The 17,458-nt window shown below is 37.8% G+C and overlaps 2 protein-coding genes and 1 long non-coding RNA gene across 3 annotated transcripts; 2 read left to right on the forward strand and 1 right to left on the reverse strand.

The window, feature by feature from the left end:
- On the forward strand, positions 1-2,722 carry LOC149040116 (uncharacterized). Its single transcript, XM_089181451.1, has 2 exons — positions 1-764; positions 1,007-2,722. The coding sequence occupies exons 1-2, from the start codon at positions 401-403 to the stop codon at positions 2,170-2,172; spliced, it is 1,530 nt and encodes a 509-aa protein (XP_089037577.1). The 5' UTR covers positions 1-400; the 3' UTR covers positions 2,173-2,722.
- A 1,045-nt stretch (positions 2,723-3,767) lies between these two features.
- On the reverse strand, positions 3,768-5,879 carry LOC149040117 (uncharacterized). Its single transcript, XR_016179634.1, has 2 exons — positions 5,497-5,879; positions 3,768-5,271 (listed from the first exon to the last, which is right to left on the reverse strand). It is a non-coding gene; the product is annotated as an uncharacterized LOC149040117 (long non-coding RNA).
- A 2,181-nt stretch (positions 5,880-8,060) lies between these two features.
- Positions 8,061-15,420, forward strand: LOC149040118 (uncharacterized). Its single transcript, XM_089181906.1, has 13 exons — positions 8,061-8,171; positions 8,669-8,907; positions 9,242-9,420; positions 9,858-9,957; positions 10,065-10,161; positions 10,259-10,491; positions 10,624-10,741; positions 10,949-11,173; positions 12,091-12,198; positions 12,435-12,611; positions 13,152-13,325; positions 13,604-13,671; positions 14,274-15,420. The coding sequence occupies exons 2-13, from the start codon at positions 8,842-8,844 to the stop codon at positions 15,207-15,209; spliced, it is 2,481 nt and encodes an 826-aa protein (XP_089038032.1). The 5' UTR covers positions 8,061-8,171; positions 8,669-8,841; the 3' UTR covers positions 15,210-15,420.
- The last annotated feature ends 2,038 nt before the right edge of the window (positions 15,421-17,458 follow it).

Genomic DNA, 17,458 nt, shown 5'->3' on the forward strand with positions numbered 1-17,458 from the left:
GGGGATTCTACCTGAAATTAGCTCAAAATATTGTTTTTTTGTTTTCTTCAGAAATGCGAGGTTCAACTATTCGACTTTACACTGACGATCGTTTTTACCGAAAAATTTTAAAATATAAATGAGAAATTACGTTAGAAAAGAAGAGGTATCTAAATAGAAATCTCGTTTCCATGGCAACCAAAACAGCATTTTTTGTTTCTTACTTGTTTACCAGCCTGTTTGGAGCTCAAAATATGTCAAACAAGCCCGAAACGCCCCTTAGAATCCTTGTGCTATCTTACATGAAGGGGAAAATAAGAAATTGAAAGAGTAACACTGGAGACGAGTGAGAGATTTTTGTGTGAAAGTTGTCACAGTGTATTGCGAAATATTGAACTCCTTTTGTCTCTTTTGTGCTGGAATGACTGGAAAGAAGAAAAGAACCGTTTACAGGAAAACTAGGAAAAGAAAGGGGCATGGAGGAGATCGTAAAAAAGCGCAATTACTGAAGAAAAGCGGTTGCAACAGGAAGAGTGAACCAAACGAACCGACCCCAGGAACTTCGCACGATCAGTCTGATCTGTCAGATTTTGGCGAAGAAAGCGATCAGCTTCCTAGTTCTTCAAGGAAGAAGATGAGATTCCAGAGCTCAGAAGATGAGTCTTCTTCAAGTTCTGATGAAAACAAAAAAGTTTTCGAGGTAGCTGAGGTAGAAAAAGGATACAGGCTCGTTGATCTAAAGAGCTTCTCTTCTGTGCTCTCAACTTTACACAAATGCGAAGAAGGTGAGAAAAATATCACACATCATAAATATGCTTTTCAGCCCCTTGAACCTAAAGAAAAACGATAGTTAGAATTATTTGCAGAAAAGGAGTTTTATTATTGTTTAATCATTTTTTCTGATCTTTCTTCACTGCAACACTTGTACACATTTATGGAGGTGTGAACTAATGCTCCAACATTGTGGTTCTGTTTGGTTCAGTAACTATAGCTAATAGCATCCTTTTCCGTCATGTTTTTAATATAGGAGACCTTACTATTGAAGAAAATACCGCTAGCCGTTATGGACTGATGTCAGATCTCTCCATTCACTGCAATTCTTGTGATGAAAGTACTCCTTGGCAGACATCACCCAACCTTGCCAAGAAAGGCAAATCATTTGATGTCAACCGGAGAGCTGTCTACCACTCAATAGAAACTGGAAGTGGCTACGACGGACTCTCTTCTTTCTGTGCGATAATGAACATGCCTTGTTTGTCAAGAGCTGCTTACTACAAGCAAGTTGATGTAATTTTGGAAGCACTGGAAAGTGAAGCAAAAGAAGAACTAAAAGGTGCAGGCCAAAGGCTCCGAAAGCTAATCATGGAGGAAAATGGCATCTCAGACAGCACCACAATAATTGATGCTGCTGTTAGCTTTGATGGCACTTGGGCCAAAAGAGGTTTCACATCACTAACAGGTGTTGTTTTCGTCATCTCAATTGACACAGGAGAAGTTTTAGACTATCACGTGATGTCTAAATCTTGCCGTAAGTGCTCCCTAAAGAACTCACAATGTGAAGGGAATGTGGAAGAGTTTGAAGAATGGAGGAGGGAGCATGTTGCATCTGGAGATTGTGACATCAACTTCGAAGGAAGTTCACCTGCTATGGAAGCAGAAGGAGCTTCTGTTCTTTGGAATAGATCCATCGAACTTCATAACATGAGGTACAAATGGATGGTGTCAGACGGGGACAGTAAGGCCTTTAACACTGTTCAACATGCCTATGATGACTGTGAAGTTATTAAACTGGATTGTGTAGGCCATGTGCAGAAAAGGATGGGCAAAGAAAGATGTGTACGAGGAAAAACCCAGAACCCAAATGAAAGCATCAACGCAATGGTTTGGGTCCGGTGTCCCAAACATAAACACCATGGAGTGAAAGTTGTCCGGTGTGCTGCTGCGTCTGCAGTCTGCCACTTCCACAGAGGTGCAGAAAGCAGAGAAAGATTGATGGAAAGGCTTTCAATTCCTGGAGGTGCATTTACTGAGGATGCATTTCGACTAAGAGATAATTCAAGGCTTCGGAAAGCTGATAAGCAGGCAACGGCCAAGGAGAAGAAGCGCCGGCAGGGATTGCAGCTTATCCGTACTCAAAGAGAAGCGGCTCTTCGTGAAAAAGAAGATGTTTCATATGAAGCTGGGGCATTCTAACTCTTGCTCTTGCCTATCCTAATTATATTTGAACTTATGGCTACTCATTGACTTCATAATTTGAATACAGGAGGTGTTTAATTTTAAAATCTTGTAACTTTAGGCCTTTTTTTCTCAAAACGTATTTTTTAATACTTGAGAAAAGATTACTCAAGAAGTATGAGAGCTATGGACCTGAAATTTTTAGGGATTGCTGATCTAATTGAGTTATTTGGGATGAGTGAAGGAAAATGCCATAGAGGTCTTTCAAAAGAAATGATTAAACAAATAGTGATCATGTGTTAGATGTGTAACTTGACACCAGTGCTGTGATGTCAAATTTAAAAAATTCTTGAAATCCTTCACTCATCCCAACAAGTATTCAATATTCTTTAGAATAACAGCAAAATATTGGTATTTCATTGAAACAGTTTCTAACAATCTTTACTCAAGTACATATAGGTGAGACACTACAAGTTGTTAATTGAAATGACCGGTGTCAGGTTACATTTGCTGCAGGTGTGACATAACACCTTTTTTTGAAAAATATAGTTCATAAGCTTTCCAGTGATATATAGTTTTAGATAGTTGTGACCAAAACTTAAATTCCTACAATTATTTGAAAAAATGCACTTTTTTTAGGTAGAATCCCCCCTTAAATTAATAAATTGATATATCTGGGCGGCATATCAAACAGCAACACTAAACTTCTCCTTTCTCACAGCTTTTTCCCCTTTAACATCTTTGTTCATTCCATTTTTTTTAAAGTAAAAACTCGTTTTGGAGGCATAAAGGTCCCTAAAACAACGTTTCAAGATTTTATGGCGATCTTGTGAAAAAAATGTAGTTCCAGCTAGTTTAGAGGGTTTTGGCAGCTATTTACACAAAAAGTGGGTAAAATCAGCCCTATTTGTCGTGTTTCTGACGGTTTTTACGCGTTTTTTCCCCAAATTTTACTGAGAACACTGCGTTTTAGCTGGAATAAGTGTTTTCACATGGATTGTATCCCTATTTTGTTAAAGACATCGTGCTTTTGAATGTAAAATAGGCTGATTTTTGCAAAAAAAAAAAAAGTGTTTTTCAGGTCGAATTGAGCGCTTTTGTCAACTTTTGCGTCAAATTTGGCAAAAACTCATGCGTTCTGCCGGATTTTGGTGTTTTTAGATAGATTTCATTGCAATTTTACGAAATACATGTAGTTTCAGCTAGCTTGCAGCGTTTTGGGCTTGAGACCGGCAAGAGTGATGGTAGACACTCTTAGCAGAGATAATTGTGCTAGCAGATATTAAAATTTCACCTGTAAAGACAATAAATTAATTGAACACAAGAAAAAGGAAACTTGATAAAAAAATTAGAATAATGGCGGGGAGAAAAGAGGGCTGCACTAAAGATTATGTACTTGTGTTCTTGAAGCTGAAAATTAACAAGGTTCCTAACAATTTTTGAAAATCACACAAATCCCAAGCTATATCCAGGGTTTTCTCTTAATAAAATTAACTCTTAAAACAAATTGGGATTTTACCTTGGGCCTTTTTTTTTACTTTTTATGTACATTATTTATATATAAATAGTGCTCCCCTGACCCTCCCCCAAATTTCTAGAACAAATGGAAACTCTTAAGAATGATCAAGCTTTACCTTATTATTTAAAATTTTTACATCTTGAATTATCAAGTTATCACAGAGGATTTCTTGGTACTTTAACCTGTTTAACACCCTAAAAGAAGTGCACATATATACTACACACAATCAGCCCAGTCAAAATGTGCCACAGCTGACAATTTGGCTGCCTGCCACAATATAGCTGCCGCTAACTTCACACTTTTCACACTTCCATTCAAGACAAGGTTCAGCCTCTGCTGCCTATTACTATCACCAGCTTGCCTTCCACTCAAAAACATTTTGACTGAGCTCATCCATACATACATACATAAGTGGGAGATTAGGTTACATGAGCGAACCTGCACTATTGAAAGAGATCAATGAATTACAATTCAAAGAAACATTGATAAATAAAATAAATCAATAGAAATGACAAAAATCAAACTAACAGCAGACAGTACTCTTTCAGCCTTCTGGACCTGAGCAGTGCAGTGATCTTCAACTAAGTGCTTAATTTGGACATAAAACCAGAACTTGGTATAGCTAAATATTATTATTTTTCTTTTAATATTCCCACTCCAGCTGATGTGTATTATTTGAATTACAAGTCTTATTAGCATGCAAAATCACCTATGGACAAGGCACACACTTTGGACATAAAACCAGAACTTGGTATAGCTAAATATTATTATTTTTCTTTTAATATTCCCACTCCAGCTGATGTGTATTATTTGAATTACAAGTCTTATTAGCATGCAAAATCACCTACGGACAAGGCACACACTTTGCACCAAAATAGCTTTGCATCAAGTACATTATCTAGTACATCATTACCATCTTCAGGTATTTCTAATTTACTTGTGAAAATCACACAAATCATAAGCTATATACAGCATACAATCAACAGCAAATTATTAGAAAGGAATGCAGTAAATTTTAATAAGAATATTACTAAGTAGTTAAATAACAAATAGCCCAGTAAAATTGTGCCCGTTGCTGGGAATTTGGTTCTCAATAAAATTAGCTAAAATAGCCTATCTTGAGTTTTACTGCTCACTCAAAATGGGCTGGCAGCTTACAATTTGGCCGCCTACAATGAAGTACCTTCCGCTAACTTCACATTTTTCAGACTGCTTTTCAGGAAGAGGTTTGGCCAGCTTTTCTACTACTCAAAAACATTTTGACTGGGCTGTGCAAGTGTTACTAGCATATAAAAAGCACCTTCAGGTAGATTACAGCAAAGCAGACTTTGTACCAAATGCTCTGCATTAAGTACATCATTACCCTCTTCAAGTATTTCTAGTTTACTTGTAAAAATCCCACAAATCACAAAGTATATTACATTATACATTCCAGTTGACAAAGCAATCAAGGGTAATTTTTCCATAATGAATGCAATGATCTTCAATATCAAGATTATTTGGTACCTAAATAGTAAAATGTTCGAGAGAAGAAATAATCATAAACATTTTTTCTTTCTCATCAGCATCGACTTCCAAAAGTAATGGATAATGACCACCTAAAACAAAGAAGAAATAAATCAAATTTTTGATTTCACAGGGCTTCAATACGAAACAACTATACATATCTTTTATTTCCTACCACTTACAAGTGGCAGGAATGGCTGAAATGGCCTTCACGTGAACACAACAGAATCCTATGCGTGTATAACCATGTAGAACTATTTATTCGGTATCGAAATTACATCCCAAATGTCATGATATTTGACTGAAACTCAGCTTACCCATCTTTCGTTTAGACTTCGAAACTTGCTGCTTTTTACCACCGTTTCAATGTTTTCTTGTTGTTCAAAAGGTGGTAGGGCCATTGCAGACCGTGATTTTTTTTTTACTTGAGAACCAGATCACAACACCCAAGCCTTTTCACGCTAAATATTAAACTACTGAGATTTCCTTCGCCGCCGTAAGCCGCCATTTTATCTTTCCCTGAATACTAGTTCCCAAGCTTCGAGCCCGAAGGTCTCAGACATGCATTGAAATTATGATATTCGTTATTTCAGGGCCAATTTAGAAATAACGGTAATCGTTATTTTGGTGTCGAGATCATGCTGATCACAACTGAACGCACATTTACCCCTTTCCTCCGCCATCTTGAATGTTGTAAGACAGTGGAACCGAGTCCTTTTCTTTATTTAAGACGTGTAAAGAGGATTGGTAAAGAGTGCCACGAAATTACTATATCCATAAATTTGGTGCCAATTTAGAAATAACGATAATCGTAATTTCGGTCTCGAGATCATGTTGATGGAATCAACACGATCTCCACTGCAAATGAAGGATTATCATAACTTCTCAAATGACATAAAATGAAGTATAATCATTCAACATTGTGATGGCCGTGAAGCCAGTGGAAGACTGGAGAGAGTAAAAGCACACGAATCACCAAAAACAAAATGGCGGCGAAGAAGGCCTCCAAGAAGAAAGAAGATCTTGAGGTTCTGCTCCAGGAAGCAACAAGTTTGCTAGAAGAAAAAGAAAAATCGCGAAAGAGGAAGAAAGGCGAGAGTGATTCCGAATTTTACAGGGACTCCACAACCGGTTTCAGGGAATACAAGTACGAGTATCGGCCTCGTGAAAAGAAAAGCATAAATACTGAGGCAAATAATGCCTTTGCTAATGCATCAGTGGAATTCGAAGGTGATTTGATATTATTTTGTTGATTACACTATGCACGTAAACTGTTTAACTCAGATCAGCGAGTGAGAATAAGGTGATATAACCTGCTGCTTAACTATCAATTGTGGTTTAATTTATAGTTTTTCAAAGTAATAGGAAAGTCATTACCCAGTGTTTCAGATTATGATTTAATATTAGTATGAGACTATTACAATCAAAATCAATCTGAGTTAAAAAAAATTAATCAAAGATAAAATTGAACCACAACATAATGACCTAGTCCATAATCCTTCGTTGTTCAAAAGCCCCTAACTCCTTCCTTATGCCTTTCTTTAGAACCGATTCCTGGCATAACTGGGTTGGACGCAGGCTATGAGTTTGATTCAGATGATGTTGACGAAACAGGTAAGTTTATAGACAGAAACTCTTCATATAAGACTCTTTGTATATGAAGTTTGTTTGGCAAGGTTATATTTAACATCATACCATAAGCCCACTGGATGTGATGACACGTCTTTTGATAGCCTGTATAGCCAACTCAGTGCTATGGCTATAACTCTGTCATATTAAACAAATGCGAGTGGAGTAGTTGATTTATTAAAACCTCAAAAAAGTTTCTGAAAATTTAATACAACATTGTGAAAGACTCTGTATTTATGGTCCATGATATATGAGTTCATATACCATGGCCTGTAAACCAATCTAAACTCAGGAATTACATATGTTCCTGGTTTAATGAACAAATATATTAACACTTGTTCCACAGACAATCTTGACGCTGCCTTGGCAAGATGCAATGAGCTTCTCAGCTCATTCGATGCTTCATCTCAAAGCTGGGAGACACGCATGGTGAACTTGTCAACAAACTGGGATAACATCCGAAAACTTCTACTGGAGGCTGTCCTTAGTTGTGAGGGGCTTCCTTCACCTAATCGCTGTCATATGTGTTTAGAAGGAAAAGTTCGCATACGGTGCCATGACTGCCCAAAGAAATTTTTCTGTCCTTCATGTGACCAAGATGTGCATTCTCTGTTACCTTTTCATGACAGAGATGGTTATGTTAATGGATTCTTTCAGGCTATCCCTCTAACCATTACAATTGATGAAAGTGGAATAAAGCGTATTGTAAGTAGGCAGGTATAAACTAACGGTCTGAACACAGTAACCACAATATAAATAATTATCAGGCATTAAATTAAGGATTACAAACAGTGGTATTAATTTTCAATTTTTTTTAAATTATGTACTTTGTTTTCTTTGTTTTATGTGATATTGATTTCATTTTTTTAACTTTTTATGCAAAATGTCTGATTAAATATAATTACTCAGGTTCCTGTTAAGGTGTTAGAGGAAAACAGTTTATGATTTTAATGTTTTTATTGTCTCCATTAACATAATCTGAAGCAAAGGGAAATAAAAATCAGGCTGGTTTGAAAATTTTCAACCAAAGATAAATTTTAACTACAGCAGATATATGAATTAGATATTTGGCAGGTGCTGCTTTCCTATTTTTTGAATAAATTTCTTTATGTAGAATTGTTATTTCAGTTTACTTTCAGTTTTTTACCCTGAAATGCAGCTATTTGATTCCTTGCCAAATAGTACATTTATTTTTATGTTATTACTAAAATGGTTCTTTTGCTATCATAATGTCTGACATTTTATTTGTTAGCTAAACTGTTACCTGTCATCAGTGTACCTGAAAATTGCCCATGCTGTAATGAGGCTGGAGTATTAGAGCAGCGACCAACTACAGGAACAATCATTGTCATAAACGAGAAAGGTAGTGTATAGAACAAGTTTCAAGTCATTGTTTTTTTCTTCATCAAGTCTTTCACACTTTAAACCTAAAAACTAAAACAACTCCCCTCACCCACCCATTGTAAGTAATAAGTATCCTCTCAAAAATTGGTACCATGCCATGTGGTTGTCTTAAATGCACTAAACAATTGCTTTTAATAATATTTATTTTTATGTAGGTTCTTCTCTAGCTTAAAAGAAAGATTTTTTCAAATGCTCAAATAAGCTTTCCTTTGAACGTGGCTGTATTTACGAGGGCAATAGGCTTGTGCACCTGGGCGAGATTGATTCTTACTTTGTTCTATACACTAATCTTTGATTTTGGGGAAAGTTGGTAAAACCACATTCATAGACATTAAATGTGCCCATTATATCTGAACCATGATAGAAACCCTTCCTCTGAACATTAGGTATTTGATTCTTAATAAATTTATATATTTAGCTTTCTTTTTACTTTAGCACATATTTTCTCTCTTTCAGGAAGGTTTGATTTAAACAAGTTCAGCATTCAGTGTAGCCGATGTGATGCTGTTATCCCATCCGGGTCCATTAGTGACGTGGTTCAGGCTGGGTATTGGCCAGGAAGCCCAACAGACACAAGCTATCTTTTTGATCAGCAGCTGTTTCGTCTATGGGATGCCATTCAAAAGAGAATGCCTGGGAGCTCAGAAAGCTCCTTTATCAGAGCTCTCGAGGACGTATCTGTAACAAAAGGAAGGGTACATGATTCCACTTTTTATTTTCAATAAACTAAATAATAGCTACATTGTGATACTAAGTCACTCGCAGTGATACTAAGTGCCATAGAACATGTAAAGATACCATATAAAAGGGTAAAAAATAAACTACATGTATTAGAATATCATAAAAACCGATGTTTTGTCATAATCAGGGTTTGTCATACATGTATAATTTTTAATGTTACACATTATTTTTTATTTCTTTTAAAAATGTACATTTAAAAATACATGGCTTCATTTGCACATGTTATTCTAGGACAGTGTTAATCCATTTTTGTATATAACTTAACTAGTAAGTTATTCACTTTGACAGGCACCAACCATCAATAATTCTGCGTTCTCTCGTTCATTCAAAGAGTGGAAGTTCTTGCAATACGAGTTAGATTGTTTGCAAGGACTAAATTGGATGAAGTGCCCTCCTTGTTCAGTTTTTCAGCATTCATGTCATGTTGATGGCAATATGAAACTTCATCGTTACAATACATCAGGAAGGTAAATATTCAATAGTGGTGTGATGAATTGTTTTATTTAAATAGTGAAAAACCAATGTTTGTATGTTGTAGTGTAATAGTGAAATGCTACCTTTATTAATTCCAAGTTTTGAAAAAAATTTAATGCAATGTGATTTGTCTCGGTCATTGCTTATTTCAATTTATGATGAATCTTTTGAATACAATCTCTTTTAATGCAAGCCTGCATTTTCAACATTAATTTAATGGCTGCCTTATTATTGAATTTCTGAAGCATATCAAGGGCTGCCTTTTTAATTAAATACCTTGTTCGCTGATGTTAAAATTAAAGAACACTTTGCCTTCTGTATATCTTAATGCAGTACTAAAATTGTGTGTGTTGGAATCAGAATAACAATTCAGAGAAAGTGATATTAAAATTAAATACAATAAATTGTGTTTGAATTGTCTTTTACCTAGTCAAAGAAGGCCATCATATTATGGAGACCTGTTCATTGCCAAGAACCACGACGTTGACAGCCACCTGAAGGCAGTTTATGCAAAGAAGTCCAAATCTAAGGTTTTAGAAAATGCATTTTCTGTTCCAAATTTTAAAATAAAAACTTAGGTCACTATGTTCGAGTTTATTCTCATGACATGATGCTTTTATGGGTTTTCAATGTACAGGACGTTGATAATAGATGTGGTGACTCACATTGGAGGGCTGCAAACAATCATGGCAGAAAGGCAGCCAAATTGGACGAGACTGGACTGGAAATTGCAGGTCAGAATAAAATGTAACTTGTTGAAAACATGTGGTTGATAAGGGTGTGTTTGATGTACTAATAATTATCGAGAGTTCTGTTTATATAATCACGTAGGTTGCAGACATGGCTTGGCTCAGTGGGCAGTGAACATGTTCCAGGGAGAGCTGTATGGCTATGCAAACTTTGTACACCAGAAAAAAATGATACCAGCTGGTGTCAAGTATTTCTGGGAAGACATTGTCTACAAGTACTGGAAGTGGGCTACAAAAGCTGGTGGGCTTGAAAACTGTGATGTGAAACCAGCCTTGTCTGTGATGCATGCAAAAGCTCATAGTTGGACATGCCAGGTAGTATATCAAAAATAGAAATTAAATGTGATATCAGAAAGGGGTTGTTTTTGGGACAGCAAATTCTAAGTTACATCATGTTGAATGATTTGCGCTGACTGTAAAATTTGCTATTATAATTTTTGTTGACAGGTCATATGGGGAGGCCGATGGCAAGATGGAAGTGCCTGCTCCACTGGCGAGGAATTGGAACAGATCAATTCCCACATGTCTCGTTGTGGAAACACTACAAAGTACATGCTTCCTGAGAGTGAGTTGAAACTTTAACCAATAATGCAGTAATAAAGTGTGTTTAAAACAGTTCCTTTCCTTACGAGGTTGACTAGCTAGTAGCAGCTTACTTTCATTTTGGTTAATCTTATACAGTGCAAAGTTTTTCAAGTATACAGTACGAATTGAAAATAATCTAAATCATTTTATTATTTTACCATGAATCTCTTTTATTACAATTTTCAAGATCGAGAAGAGCTCATTACTGAGCATGCACTGAGGTGGAACAAAAGAAAAATTGTTGGAATGGTACAGAGTCTTGTGCGGCGATACACTCGTGTGGGTAAAATGTATATTATGTGGTGTACAGAAAGAAAGATGAAAGATGAATGGTGCCAATTTCCTCACTTGCAGCCAAGGGCTGAATTGCGGAGGAACCAGAGAGGTGAGATCGGACGTCAGCATATTAAAGGCGCCTCTGGCAGCCGCTTCAGTCCATTGTGATCACACCTCACCCACCCAGACCTACGACGGCACAAATCGAGATAGACCACAACACCGGGCACTACGTGCCCTACTCTTTGCGAACAGTGCGTGCGTTCTTTTACGTCCCACAATTTATTTGTAACATAGAAGGGTTGTGAGACGGGACCTCCGGCTTTACGTCTTATCCGAGAGACGAAGCAAAGTGGGTAAAGCATCTTGCTTAAGGATACAGCGACATGCCCCTGGTAGGACTTGAACCCTGTAAATTTTTTTGTTGGTGGTGGAAAGAGCTCTACACTAATTTTCTATAAGTAAGGAAAATGTGGTGTACAGATGAAAGGGTGTAGAATGGTAAAATCCAAGACAAGCTGAGACGCCAAGGCCCTCGTTTAAAATCCGAGACAAAGACTTAGCTATTTTGTAAAAACGGAACCTGAGATGCTGCGATTCCAAAATTCAATTGTAAGACACCGTGATCAACTGAAGAAATCTGGGCAAAAGCTGTTTACAGCGCTCTGTAGCTCTCTATTTAGCAAGTTAATGGTAGTCAAGCGTTATAAGAGTCAATTCTGAAACAAATGTCTGTATCATGTTATATATATAGCTATCATGCAATGTTTGCAATTGTTTATCAGTAGCTATCACCTTTTTAGTCAGTGATCTTGGGGCCAATTTAAATGCTACTCAGCCTAACCATTTCTGCTATTTAGGCTAGCCTGAAATCAGGAGCAGAAGTTTCAATATACTGCTTACCAATTCCCATTTTTCTCCAGGTTTTTTAATTATTTTATTTGAAGTTCAGATTAGGTTATGAAAATAGGTTTACTTGGTAACCCAGGTTGGTAACTGATTGATCAAATTCTGTCACTTCTAAATGACAATATATATATTTTTTTAAAACAGAAGTGGAAGCCTTGCAGGGTACTTCTAGCCGTCTTCGGCTTCAAGATGAAATAGAGATGATGGTTTCAACTATCGAGCAGACTACTCAATCCATGAACAAACTGGCTGGTATGTTTGGTAAAATTCATCCATCCATACTATACCTGCTAACCTACCAACTCCGTCACTCACTGTCTCTCACTCACCCACTCACTTGCACGCTCGCTCGATCGCTCGTTTGCTTAGATTTATTATTTTTTAAGCTGAGGTCACATCTTTGTTTTAAACATCATTGTAATACTATAAGCACTTTAAGTTGATTTGGGGTCATATTGCCTCCTTTCAATTGTTTTAATTCCGTTCAGGATCATCCAAGCAACGCACACGATTACGTAGTAAAATTTCTGCAGATAAAGCCAAACTTTCTTCTCAAATACAACGGTATAATGAAGAGACACAGGGTGTTCAAGGTGCCAAGCTGCAGTGTACATGTTCTGTCTCTGAAGTCATTAAAGGAAACTTCCCATGGGGAAGAAATGCAGGTGAAGCATGATCCATATTCATTTATGAAATTTCCATTCAATTGAGTTATGTGGTAGTGTTTGTTTAATTTGCTGAAGACATGTACTGATTGCTGTCCACGGCTGCCGATTACTCAGGCTTTTACTTTTGTAAACATATTTTAGTAAACAAATAGTTTGTTACTAATATATGTGCATTCACACTGGGTGGTTTGCTACGCCGTGCTGATGAGGCCCAAATAGGCCGAAACAGCTGTACATGGTCGTGATAATTTGCAACAATGTTAGTCGAAGTTGTTTTGCGTAGTAACAGCATTCAACGCTAACTTAAATATTTGTTCCGTTTTTCCATAGTCTATTGCGCTTCAATTATAGCACTTACAACAGCGATTGTCTAATGTTCACAATCCATATCTTCTGTTATGTTCGTACGGTAATGTTTTATGCTACGCAGTCGCGTCGGGACATTTCTCAAATTGTTAAGACTTCACTACAATTTAATTTGTGTAAAAACTGTACTTTGTTTACCTGCTTCTCTCTTTAATGATAATGCTATCGCAGATACATCGATACGGATCAAGAGAATAATTGTAGAGAAGAGCGAGATAGCGAAGAGATGGGACGAGGAAGTTGCTCTGGTAAAAAAGGAGATGGCCAACTTCATTGCGTATTACATGGACGTGAGCATTCCCCACCTAACAAAGATCGCAGAGGAATTGCAGGGAAAATTAGACAGTTAGTAAATATCAGTTGAAAATATAGTCGGACCTCTATTAAGCGGCCACCCTCGGGACTTTGAAAACTGGCCACTTAATAGAGGTTGGCCGTTTAATAAAGGTATCGAATACTGCAGTTTAGAGACACTGAAATAATTTGGGACTTAAAAAAATGGCCGCTTAATGGAGGGTGGCCGCTTAATAGAGGTTCTACTGTAATTTGTTTTCGGTTGAGAACCATTCTTCACCGAAAAAATAGATTTATTTGATTTGTTCTCGTTCTTTACTCCTTTTAAGATCTTTCCAGGCCACTTGATGCCCGTGGACCACCAGAAATCGAAGAAGCATCTGTGGAGTCGGAGAATGTAGGACTGAGAAAAACTTTTATTTGTCATATGCGCAAAGCCTTGAGCGTAGTGTTTAAACGATGGAAAACACTCTGCACTGGAAAAATCAGTTAGTTTATGCAGTGGATATCATGCTTTGCTTTGTCACATCAGCTGCATTACGATTTATCCGGTTGATAGTGTTATCCAACCTTCGAATAACTGGGTCCCGACCTTTTAATTAATGATGAGGTCTGGTCCGACCTTACAATAAAAGAATTAGCACGTACTTGCGTAGTCTGACAGATACTTACATTGTAACAAGAAAGTAGCACTTGAATGGGCTGCCTTCTGGTGTATCTCGAAAACAATCTAAATTGTTGTCACCTTACTGGCTAAAACGTTGATCCAATCGTTTCCCTTTCTTGCATTTTGTCGTAGAAGTGACTTCATGACAACCGAAGTTCATGTCGTCCGATTCTGTCTGCTGTAACAGTATTGACTTTCAAATCAGTCTGTCGCTTTGCAAGTGTAAGTCCTTTTTAATGACGCGTATGATTATAGAGCGATTTCGAGTACACAATACATACAGTTCAACCCTTTTTGGCTATATAACGTGCCCATTTTTGTTATTTTTTTAGGAAATGATCGGCAGCTATAGAACTGTGTCGGTGGACGCAAGAATTATTGGAGGGAAGTTGGCCTATGCTAAAAAAGGGATCGCTTTCTGCAAGCTTCAACTTGTCAGCGCAGCCTCTAAATTTCAAACAGCACTATCTGGTAGTGACTATGAGGATTCGTTAAATATCCAAGACAATAAGGATGACAATGACAATTGGGATGGAGGTGATGATTCTGACCATGACGATGTCGAAGAGGAATATGAGCATTATATTGCTAATTCCGACAATGATGCCGTTGACACCGACACGTCAACAGATGACAATTTTGAAGTCCTCGGGGAAAGCATTACTCAGAATGACTTGTTCGTATGGAAATTCCCGCCTGAAGTTAGCCAATCAACACTTGACGGCCGAAATGGTAGTTCGGCTTGCAGTGTTATAGCCCTTATCCTTGCACATGGCGCATGGCATCAAGGTCTTAATCTCCAACCGACACTTGTGCTGTCTCCTCTGTGGGTCAAACTTCTTTGTGCCGCTATTAGAGTAGGAAACCGGCTTTACGACCGCTGTCGTCTAAGCTTGCCGCAACGCTTCTTGTCTGCGTCAGAGGCTGCCACCGTCGCGCAACCGTGTGTAAGCGTCTCAGTTGACTCCCCTTTGCCAGTTCGCGTTTTTGATGAACATGGCCCCACGACGTTGTTGTTCCAGTTGAGAAGGCTGTGTGCACGGGACCACGGTGATGCTGCCCTGTTAATAGTGAACGAGAAGACAGTTGTCTTTATACCAGTCGGGAATTCGTCCATTGTTTTGGTGGATACACACCGACATGGCCTCCACGGTGCCGAATTATTACTGGGCCATCAAATCAGCTTGAATCAGTTTGTCAGTGTCTGCCAAACAGTTTTGGATCTACAGGATGACACCTACGCTAATTTGTGTTTTATTTCTTTTTAATGACATTAAGTATCCTCGATGTACATAGGTTAATACAAGTGGTTAATCATCTTTCATGCACTACGCTCAAGACTAAGTGTAATGGTTCCAATAAAGGCAAAAGTCAGACATTCTGTCGTATCCCTCACATAGACTGTATATAAAACCCAAATAATGGAAATTGTCTCCTATCGCCATTAGCTAATAAAAACCTTTTGTTGAACTGTGCAAATTGGGTGCCGTATTCCGTCTGATCCCTCCCAAACGCTATATATCTAGTCCAATTGATGAAAATTGTCTTCTAACGCCATCATATCTAGCCCAAACGGTGGAAATTGACAACAATGGCTATCAGCTCAAAAAAAGGTTTTAGTTAACTGTGTGCGAATTGGGTGCCCTATTCTATAATACAGTGGAAGCTCTCTTAACAGACTCTCGTAAGCGGACAGCTTAACTCCCATACAAACACTGCAAATTTCACATTCTCGTAAGCGGACATTCCAGTGAGCGGCCGCGGATACGCTTGTACGGTTCCTTTGTTTTTCAGCTCCCGTAAGTGGAAACCCTAAAAAAGAAATACAGAGAAATTGGGCCTGATCATGAAAGGCACTCCTAAATATTGTAAACTGCATAGCTACTGTTTGTTTCAGTGTTGGTTACAACTGTAAATCACGAAGGGACAGTCCTAGTACTTAGTTATCGCCACTATCGTAGCACTGTATAGCCAGGGCGCAATAAATTTTTTGGTATATTTCCAATATTTATTGTTAGCTTGGCAAGCTCCTGTAATCGGCCATTTCATCTGGTGGCCGCCTACCAGAACCATTCTCGTAAGCGGCCAGCTCCAGTTACGGACACTTTTTTCGCGTACCGAGGGTGTCCGCTTACGAGAGCTTAGACTGTATCCTTCTCAGAGGTTATACATATCTAGCCCAAACGGTGGACATTGACAACAGTGGCCATCTACTCAAAAAAAAAAAAATGCTTCGTTAAACTGTGTGCAAATTGGCTGTCCAAGTCTGCCATATCCCTCTCAAAGGCCATGTATCTAGACCAAACGCCAGGACAATTTTTATTTCGCATGTCTTTGGAGAAATCTTGACTTTAATTCGCATGCGAAATAGCCTTGATTTTGGATCATTTGCCGAGAAATTGTAGTATACAAGACGCGTTTCATTCAACATTGGGCCATATTCGTATACTTTTATAGTCAAATATTACTTGATTTCCGTGCGAAATAGTCTTAATTTTGGATCATTTGCCGTGAAATGGTAGCATTCTAGTTTCGCCTCATCCAATATTGGGCTTTATTCGCCTATGTTTTTAGAGAAATCTTGACTTTAATTATCATGCGAAATAGCTTTGATTTTGGAACATTGGCCGGGAAATGATAGTATACTGGATGTGTTTTATCCAATATTGGTCCATATTCGCATACGAAGATAGTCAAATCGTACTTTCGTTTCCATGCGAAATGGTCTTGATTTTGGAACATTTTGGATCATTGCCGTAAAATGGCAGCATTCTAGATACTTTTCATCCCATATTGGGCCATGTTCGCATAAGTCTATAGTCCAATCGTACTTTAATTTTCATGAGAAATGATCTTGATTTTGGATCATCTGCAGCGCAATTAATGGCAGCATACTATATGCGTTTCTTCCAACATTGGGCCATATTCGGATACGGCTATAGTGAAATCTTACTTTCATTTCCATGCGAAATAGTCTTGGTTCTGTATGATTTGCCGCGAAATACAGTCTAGATGCGTTTCTTTCAACATTTGGCCATATTCGCATAAGGCTATGATGAAATCTAACTTTAATTTTCATGCAAAATAGTCTTGATTCTGGATCTTTTGCCGTGAAATGGCAGCATTCTAGATGCGCTTTATCCAATATCGGGCCATATTCGCCTGCGTTTTTGCGACAACATGAATTTAACTTTCATGCGAAATAGTCTTGATTTTGGAACATTTGCCAATATTGGGCCGTATTTGCAGGCGTTTTTGTGAAAACTTGACTTTCATTTTTATGCGAAATAGTCTTGATTTTGGAACAATTGCCGTGAAATGGTGGCATTTTGGATGTGCTTCATACAATATTGGGCCATATTCGCATGCGCTTTTGTGAAAACATGAGTTTAATTTTTATGCGAACTAGTCGCTATAGTCGCATAAGGCTATAATCAAATCTTATTTTAATTTCCATGCAAAGTAGTCTTGATTTTGTATGATTTGCAGTGAAATGGAAGCATTCTAGATGCTCTGC

This window comes from Pocillopora damicornis, chromosome 9, assembly GCF_964200805.1.
Source record: "Pocillopora damicornis chromosome 9, jaPocDami1.2, whole genome shotgun sequence".
Lineage (NCBI taxonomy): Eukaryota > Metazoa > Cnidaria > Anthozoa > Scleractinia > Pocilloporidae > Pocillopora > Pocillopora damicornis.

Bases quoted from the DNA above. Each gene is read 5' to 3' on its own strand.
- LOC149040116 (XM_089181451.1), top strand. From the start codon at position 401: ATGACTGGAAAGAAGAAAAGAACCGTTTACAGGAAAACTAGGAAAAGA. The intron at 765-1,006 runs GTGAGAAAAATA...TTTTTAATATAG, and splicing joins TTTACACAAATGCGAAGAAG to GAGACCTTACTATTGAAGAA.
- LOC149040118 (XM_089181906.1), top strand. From the start codon at position 8,842: ATGCCTGGGAGCTCAGAAAGCTCCTTTATCAGAGCTCTCGAGGACGTA. The intron at 13,326-13,603 runs GTTAGTAAATAT...ACTCCTTTTAAG, and splicing joins ATTGCAGGGAAAATTAGACA to ATCTTTCCAGGCCACTTGAT. The intron at 13,672-14,273 runs GTAGGACTGAGA...TTATTTTTTTAG, and splicing joins CATCTGTGGAGTCGGAGAAT to GAAATGATCGGCAGCTATAG.